The sequence below is a fragment of the Lingula anatina genome, chromosome 10 (assembly GCF_051362555.1).
Source record: "Lingula anatina isolate TDL-2025a chromosome 10, LinAna3.0, whole genome shotgun sequence".
Taxonomy (NCBI): domain Eukaryota; kingdom Metazoa; phylum Brachiopoda; class Lingulata; order Lingulida; family Lingulidae; genus Lingula; species Lingula anatina.
This window is the reverse complement of record NC_141776.1, coordinates 18964164-18973123: the sequence shown is the minus strand read 5'-3', so window position 1 is coordinate 18973123 and position 8960 is coordinate 18964164. Positions and strand designations below refer to the sequence as shown.

At 40.0% G+C, this 8960-nt stretch overlaps 1 protein-coding gene across 1 annotated transcript; it reads right to left on the bottom strand.

The window, feature by feature from the left end:
• Positions 1-1716: 1716 nt before the first annotated feature.
• Positions 1717-6580, bottom strand: LOC147759723 (uncharacterized). The gene is made up of 5 exons (XM_086996502.1): positions 6455-6580; positions 5788-6123; positions 4357-5290; positions 4007-4137; positions 1717-3887 (listed from the first exon to the last, which is right to left on the bottom strand). The coding sequence occupies exons 2-5, from the start codon at positions 6100-6102 to the stop codon at positions 3078-3080; spliced, it is 2190 nt and encodes a 729-aa protein (XP_086852628.1). The 5' UTR covers positions 6103-6123; positions 6455-6580; the 3' UTR covers positions 1717-3077.
• Positions 6581-8960: the final 2380 nt, after the last annotated feature.

The window sequence follows — 8960 nt, the reverse complement described above, 5'->3', positions numbered from 1 at the left end:
TAATTGTGTAAAATCGGTAACATTTTATGATCCTTTCTGTGCGAATGTTTACCCCTGGACGCCGTTGAAAACGCCTGGATTTGTCAAAAAACTGCATAAAATGCCAAGAGGTAAAGTAGTCGGTTATTGAGTTGCGCGCATCAGACCAAATATGTCTACTGTCTTAGTTTTAGTGTCGACAAGCTGGTATTGTACTCATTTATTAGAAAAACGTGAAGTTATATAAGACCTCAAGCAGTCGATCTGCGTTTGATGAACATAATGCACGAACCCAACATTTTCAGAAGGCGGTATTTGCAGGTACAATGTAGCAATCGGTTTTCTATCCCTCAGTCCCTACAGTCACACTTATACTGTCGACCTCTCTCTCTCTCTCTCTCTCTCTCTCTCTCTCTCTCTCTCTCACACACACACACACACTCACACACAGCTGTGTTTTCTCCCTATCTCTCTTTCGTCAATTGTATTCTGCGGTGTGTCACCAATATCTCTCCCAACATCTTGTTTATGATACTTGTGGTAAAAATTACCATCAGACATGTACATTCCTATATAAAGAGCATATCAGACAAACCCACGCTCATTCTATACCCCCTCTAGCCAGGGTATATGCACTCCTAGCTTAATAAACCAAACAGGAAACCGCAAAATTAATGTTCATAGCATGGAAGCATGCTATTAAGCCAAGGGCTCAGTCACGAATGCTACAAATTAACGTCATTTACAAATTTTTTTTTTTTTTTTTTTTTTTTAGTTTTGTCGGCGAACCTGAAATTTGTGGACATCAAATTTGCACTTTTAGACCATTTCCTTTCAAACCAAAGCAAATGTTTCAACACTTAATAAACTAGAATGCCGCTCAGAGAGCACAGCACAATTTTCATGATTCTTAAATCCACTGGAGATGGTCTGATGCACATGGAACTAACAAACAAACAAACATGTCAACCTTGACAGAGATAACCATCAAAACAGATTGCCAATATTCATTCCGCGTGTACCAGTGCCGTTTTACACGATAACATTGTGTTATTGTAACAATTTATTAAAAAATCTGAATTCAACTTGGATATCATTATGACCGTGGCATACGCGCTGTTATTCGTTTTCAGCACGGCATGTTCAGCCCAGAGAAAATCATTAGTTCAGCCATCTCAAGCGAATGATATGAAGTCACAAGGTGTCATTAAACCAGTGCCTGTGTGCAAAACCCAGATTTTTTTAATTCGCTATCAACTTACCTGTGATTTCAGCTTGCATGTGCTGTTCCAGATGAAGAAGATGAGTGAAAGATAATGACTGACCGCGTGAACGCTCAAATCTAACCCCCTGTTACAACGGACTTGCGAATACTTGGAGAACGAATTAATTAATGCACATTCTCGCTTCCTTTAAAGTTAAGCTTTCGCCAATAGTTGACAGTCAACATCAAATTTGCGCGCAATTAAGGAACTGTAAATTTTGCAGCCTTTAACTTTTTTTAGATATTAACATATGCAACAAAGGCTTTATGGTGACCCACAGGCCTGTCTATGAGATCGTGACCACGAGGTTGCACGTGTCCAAAACACCAGATACAAACCGCACTTGACCGCTAGCAACAGTTTGCGCCTCTTCGGATTCAGCGTGGTTAATTTTGCAAACAAGCCTGCCCTGTGGGGAGACAAACAGACAAACAAAAGCTGCTATTTTTGTTAATTTTTCCCCAGAATTTTATTTACCACACTGTACTTGACAATATTAAAATAAAACATATACCAGATAGACTAGCGTACGAACAAAAGTGCCTTGTAATATGACCAACACATCAGCAATCGTCAGAAAACCTTAAACATATCTTTAAAATATTATGCACAAACCAAAGTAACTAACTTACTAACTAACGAACTAACTAAACAAATAAGCACATTAATCAATTAATTAATTGTGGGAAGATTATATTTACTGTTGCATACCAGTACTGGGATATATATAGGTTCATGAATTTTGATTTCATCGATAAATTAATGGATACTTCACACTGGACGAATTTTAACAAAAAAAAAAAAAAAAAAAAAAAACAAAGACCCTATTTTGTTATCTGGGGTAAAACTTTCACTGATATTAACCGATAACCAGCTAGCCGCCTAGTCTATTCCAACAGCACACACCTGGTAAACACAGCACAATATCTAAAACGTAAATTACACGGATCAAACTGTTTTTATTTCAACCAAACGCTCTTGACAGACGTTGTCTTACCATTGATGTTTTACAAGGTCAAATGAAGGCATGTAGACAAGGGGGTGTCTGGGGGCTGGGAAATCGCCTTTATGCCCAGAAAAGATCCACTCTGATCGAATTTTACTTTTTAAGCCCTACACAATATCTCACGTAGGGCTTACTGAGAGGGTAAAATGTCCCTTTTTTCAGAAAAGAAAAAAAATTGCCGCCAACAGACCAGAGACAAACGTACCCCATTTCCAACAAACCCCTCCTTTAACCTGGTAATAAGTTATCCATTTTGACATTCACGACAATCCACTTTACATAAACGTAAATCTGCTACTAGTACTGTAATATATGTTACATGAATCACTATAGCATTAAAAAAAAAGAAAAACGCATGCTATACAGATATACTGGTACAATGCATGGCGAGAGTCGTTGGACATGTAAATGCTGTCGCTTATTTCAACCAAGTAGTACATGCACACCTGAAATTGTATAAAGTTAAAGGTACCCTCCATTATTTCGAAAAACCCCTACATATCATTCCTGCACCATGCAAAGCTTCTCATACAACGCATTTCTTTAGACCATCGAACCCAAGTGCTAGAACCCGTCAAACAAGGATTTATTAGTAAGGAAATTTTCCATTTTCTTAAGAAAAATATTTTAGCGGGTAAATCGCGTGGAAAGTGCCTTTAACAGTGAAGAGTAATCAATTATATTTGTTAGCGCTTCACACTATTAAATGAACTCGGGTGTCTTTATCAACCTATAAATACGACATCTAAAACATCAAACAGATCAAAAACACTTCCAACTATTATTGTTATAGTCACCAACCTTTAAAAGTGCGTCTCTGATAATGTCTAGAAAACATAACGGTAAAAGGCAATGAAGGAAATCGTAGCCATGAATAAAGACTTTGAGCCCAAATCCGCACCATTGCACTGCATCCCCCGCCCTTTCAAATATTCTCCCTCACACAGAAAGATGGCATCACCCCGTCGTGAAAAATATTTTCTATCAATACTATTTCCGTTAATTATATTTCTTAGATAAGCCCTCTCGTACCGTCCACCATATACAAGTCCTGCCTTGTCAAGAGCTGTGAGTGGAATTGATATAGAAGGACAATCTTCGGTAGTGTAGTTTGAAATGACGATGGGGTCAAGGTCGCCGTAACTGGAGATGATCATGTGAGCTAGACTGGAATCGAGGGATTCCGTTCTCTTCTCATAAAACTGCCTTCTTAGTTTTTCTGTTGCGTTGACCAGCATCGCTCTGCTCTCCTCTAGAGACGCAACTTCGTTTTCGTTTACTACGTAGAAATTGGATCGGACGTCGAAAAACGGGGTTTCGTTTTCGACATCGATGTACACGAAGCTGTTTGTCTGATATTGTATGTTCAATTTGTACGGCGTGGTGGAATGTAAAAAAACTCTGTTGACAGTACTGTAGAATTCCTTCAGGTAGGAGAACCCCCTGTCTCTGATGGTACCTATGAAGGCACTTTCGGTGGTCTGGTAATCGTCTCGCAAATTGTTCCTTCCATACATTGTCAAGGAATACACGATAGTTGTATAGTATGGGATGTTCTTGATATGTGCCACGTTCTTTACACACTGGTGACGTGTGGCCACGTGGTACATGGGGCATTCCAGAGGCAAGCACGTGTCCTGAAATGAATAATACGGTATACAAAATAAATAAACAATTGTTTATCAATTGGTTCTGAATGCGGACACTAATGCGTAAAAGTTCGGGTACGGACAGATTATCATGAAATTGACAGTACCATGTCTTTGTCGTACACGTGGTCTTCCGCGCAGTCGTGTTTCAGCTCGTCCAGCAGGAAAGTCACTCTGTCCATGTCGAAATTCATCACCATTTTGAGGGAAATTGGGTCAAAATCCACGCCACCATTAGCTAAAAAAGAACGATTGTTGCTGAAGAAAATTCATCACATACGCTTGCAATGTAAAACACTTTCTGTACAAGAAAAACCAAAATATGATTTAAGTAATAATATAGAAAAGATAAGTTACTAATAAAGACCACTACAGATAAGAAAACATAAATATGCACAATTTCTTGAAGAGAGAAAAAGAAAAGAAATTATAGAAACATGGAAACTATGTTACTAACCAGGAAAGCCACCACGTTGGTGACAGTCTGCCCAGTATTCAGCAAATTCAGTTCTGTTTATCAGCGTATAGTAGTTGCGAATCTTCACTCGTTCCATGGGGTTGCGAAAATATTGAGCTACGTATTCAGACGACGCCCGACAAAGGTGGCAAGACTTGGGCGGCTCCCGCAAGTGTATCTCCACTTGCTCAGGTATATTGTACACAAAGTCTCTAAAGTTCTTCAACGGACAGACGCCATCTAACCGCGAGAAACTTTCGTATTTCGTTGTTTTGTTACATTCAAGATTCGGTGTGCACTCCCGGACCCGGAAATGCCGATCTACATCGATGTAACAAGCTTTGCTTTGGAATAGCTCGCCGAGGGTTTTGCCGTTCGCGTTCGGGTGTTCTCCCATGACACAGTCCACAGTAAGACGCAGGGGGCTGACAGCTGACACGTTGACACTGTGACACATGGCGCAATAGGCGTTCCTGAAGACAATGCCTGTTTCGGTGTGAACCATGGGCCGCGTAATTTGGTCATCAATGGCGTACGCAGACGCGTTGGTGCACAGCTCATAAACGACCGGTTCTCGTTGTAGCCAACCGTCGGGACAGGTATCCACTGCCCAAACATAGTCCTTTAGGGCATAAACGTCCCTCAGGCTTCTGCAGTAAAGGTGCTCCAGCACAGTGGCGGGTAGGATGGGAGACAGCGTCTGGTGGCTGGCCTGGCACCCAGCGTCCTCGGGGTAGCAGCAGTCATTCAGCTCACGGCAAAGATCGTCACAAAAGCAGGTGCTTGCCAGACTCCGAATGACGCAAACAAACTCGTGGTTGACGGCCGGCCTGCTGGACTCAGGGTCCATGTGGATTCTGAACATCGGAGTGTAACGCACGTCTGTTTTCCTTTTCTTTCTTCTGGCCACATGGCCTGCCGTCTGGAGTATTTGCTGAAGAAGAATACGATTTATTTTTCTTTTTTTTATGGTCTACTTTGCCTCTAGTCGGAAATAGTGTAACTGACGTCACGAGATGACCACGTTGATGTTTTGAGTGTTTAGACAAACTTTTTTAAATGCTTATAATGTTAGTACTTTTTTTATCTGGTCCTTTCGTGACGTCATGTTGACTATTGCCGGTGCACATACTGGCATATATTTTGTACGCACCGCAAGGTTACTCCCTATAAGGGGTCCTTTTTCTAGCTTATATGAAAAGTCCGTCATATAATTATGTAACTGCTAGATCTGGAAGAGCCATTGGTAGAGAATACTGTTATACTCTTTAACACGCCATATTATTGACTGCAATGCCATGGAAACACGAGTTCAACATCATCGAATTATACGAAGTATTGTACGAAAAAATAATTTATTGCAGACCAAGAGAAATGGAGATTTTTTTAATTTCTCAGCATCCATTAATAAACTTTTGCAATAAAGATTACCTTGTTCATTCCGGGCGTTTTTCCTGGAAAATCTGGTGACAGAAGGCTAGAATTTGCAGTAGCCGTGGCCACGGGTCTCGGTTGCCTTTTCAGGCCCACTACTAGCGCTGGAGGCCGCCCGGGAGCCTTTCCACGAACGGCGTCTTTCTCTCTTAAGGATCCCATGGATGCCAGTCGTAGAAGAACGATCAGAATATAGACGGAGAGTAGCACGGCCACCACGATGACAGAACCTTTCAAGATGGCGCCCAATATACGCCCATAGTCACACTTCTGGTTAATACGGTTTCGAGCGTTCTTTCTATGCTTTTCCATACTGAATTTCGCGTTGTGGTGCTGCAAGGAAAACTTGAATGTTAAAAGAAAACAGTCATCAGCCCTTACAACAAACGCCTTGAATATTTGAAGACAATTCTTCCCTTACTTCCAAGTAAACGAGAAGTTTCCAAGAAAAGTTAAGTGATGTTGTCTGTCTTTGGTCTTTAAGAACATGGATGTTTGAACGCGAGACAACTGGAGATGCGCTGTACAAACAGCTTGGTATGTTCACAGGGGTTATTACGTAAGAGATATACGAATGTTTCTTTCTATATTTTGTTTTGATGCTGAAGTTTTCAAACAAAAAAGTCAGTCAGTTTTTAACATCAAATATCGCTCTGTTCCTTACCCTAGCGTAGATAACAATGTGCACGTATTCGTTTTGACACCAGTGTTCTCCTTCGAAAAGATCTGCAGTATGAGCTTCATGCCGCGATTTCTATATAAATGTCCGGCGGAAAAGACCACAACGCGAATGTCATTAGCATAAAGCCACCACTTTGTGCAGGAATCGAACACCGTGATTGGTTGTCTCAAACAAAAGGGCGTGGCAAACGAGACAGCTTGGTAAATAGGGCGTGGTAAACGAAAGGGCGTGGCTAATGTCGGCGTGGTTATGGTAAATTTGTGGGAAATAAGAGAAACAGAGGATGAAATGGCTTACTGCAAAGAGTTGATAATTGAGATTTTATGTTTAAAAATAATACATAAACTGAATTATTATTTCAAGGTTAATGTATAGATTCAAATTTCTCGTAACTAAAACGCAGAAATACGGTCGGATTTTTCGCAGTAATTCTCTACATAACTCAACCATGTGTGTCTCATAAAGGTGAGTATGAGGAACGCCATTGAGTGATTTGCAATTACATGTGTATTATTTCCAATTTTAAACCGCATTGGTTATTACGGAATTAAAAGTAAAGCCTCAAACCTACCTCTAGCAGTTCTTGTTTTCTATTCTTCGACGCCCGGTGAGATTTTCGAAACAAAGCAATTCGTTCTCTGTACTTAATGTATGTGTGGCGCCGGAGATAAAACATGATATCTTAGCAATATCGATGTTGAATGATACTTCATCAGTCCTAATATTTTCTACCATCTCGTGATACGTCTGATACTTTGACAATGGACGCTGGAACCATTCAGCGTCTTTCTTGCGGGCCTCTAAGCTTCTCGGCGGAGTACACCAGTGCTGTGACAACATAGTGACTCTATGACGCGGTGAATGTTTAACCACCGTGAGTGCAAACCAACAGCGTGAAATTAAGGAATGGCTGCCAGATATTTTTTTCGAGTCTCCAACTTCCTATTCCACTCCATTATGTTCAGGAGGAATGGTGTGGCCACGTTTAATTGTTCTCTCCAAAACGTTAATTATTTAGAGAATCCGCCGTGAGTGACAAACCAACATCGTGAATACGGAATGGCTGCCAGATATTTTTTTACAGTTCTTCAACTTCCTATTCCACTCCATTTTGTTCAGGAGGAATTGTGTGGCCACGTTTATCTGTTCTCTCCAAAACCTAAGTTATTTAGAGAATCTGTTTATCAGCTAAAAATATTTTCCACTTCAAAAGTTGATTATCTAAAAACGGAATGTGCTAGGTATTTGGATCATTCATTTTTGAAAGTTTTTTAAGCGGTTTGCAAATGTCTTCTTGACACTCGGCTGATTTTTCATGTTTGTTTTTGTTGGGGACTATACCTGTATTCAACAATTAAATAATTTTCATACTTGGTCTGGAATAGCCACAGTCTGTCCAAAACCCATAATTTGGTGGAACACCATGGTAGAAAATGGGATGTATACGACTTCAATTTCAATTTTGAAGTGGGAATCAGACAAACTAACATGACTATCTAGAGTTATAACTGCTTGGTTGATCCAACTGTATCTTATCGTAAGGGGCGTTGAGCCCACCTGTTGCAGCCTTATTAAAGAACCTGAGCACCCGAGGGCAAACGCACGGGTCTGCTAACTCAGTAATTAGTATACATATCAGGGTTTGGCTGCGGGGATAAGCGTATAGAAAATGCATGTTCTGTCAGTACTTTGGTCATGACTGCGCAAAAGTGCACATTCAAACACACACACAAACACACTAAATTTTGGGAAAGTTAAAAAATGTTATGTCAAATCTAAACATTTAATCAACACAGACACCATACACACACACACACACACACAGACACATCATGTACATTTTTACATAAATCAAAATAGGGGTCCTTTTAATACGGCTTCAACATTAAACACATACACCCTGTAAGCTGCAGTATTCATAGTTTATTAACGCATTTTCATGAAGCTCTTGTTTAGTAGCAAATATTGTCCAAACCCCGACTTTGATGGGGTACATTGGGCAAAGATTCGTTGTTCAAGCTTTTGCAGGTGCGGAGTAATAGTGGAAATACTACATGTAGTAAACTGGAAAATGCATTTGACCCCTACACACATCATGTTTTTTTTTTTTTTCCAATTAGGTTTTTATACATACACACATCAATTTATAGCACAAACCATCTGCTATGAGGCGGAGAGCAGAAAATTGATATAGAGAACAATTACAGTGTCGATTACGCCCAATTTTAACAATAATTTTATACATTATCTGGTATTATTATTATTTTGATGCACATGACATAGGCAGTTAGGAAGTAGCATTCTAGTATAGAAAACATATAAGTATTGAAAAATCTGATCGTTCAGGTTTTCTTTTTAATCTTAAATCTAAGCGTCTACGGCAGCCAAACATTTTATTTTAAGTGGTGTACCTCACTGTTTTATTTAAAAAAAACAGGACAAGTAGGACACCGGTTGCACCTGACCGAAGCGCGATGTATTACACCTG

What these genes read in the sequence shown, in the direction of transcription:
- LOC147759723 (XM_086996502.1), bottom strand. Translation starts at nt 6,102, where the DNA reads ATGGAAAAGCATAGAAAGAACGCTCGAAACCGTATTAACCAGAAGTGT. An exon ending in AAACGCCCGGAATGAACAAG is followed by an intron (nt 5,291 to 5,787) that starts GTAATCTTTATT and finishes ATTCTTCTTCAG; the next exon opens with CAAATACTCCAGACGGCAGG. An exon ending in ACGTGTACGACAAAGACATG is followed by an intron (nt 3,888 to 4,006) that starts GTACTGTCAATT and finishes TATTCATTTCAG; the next exon opens with GACACGTGCTTGCCTCTGGA.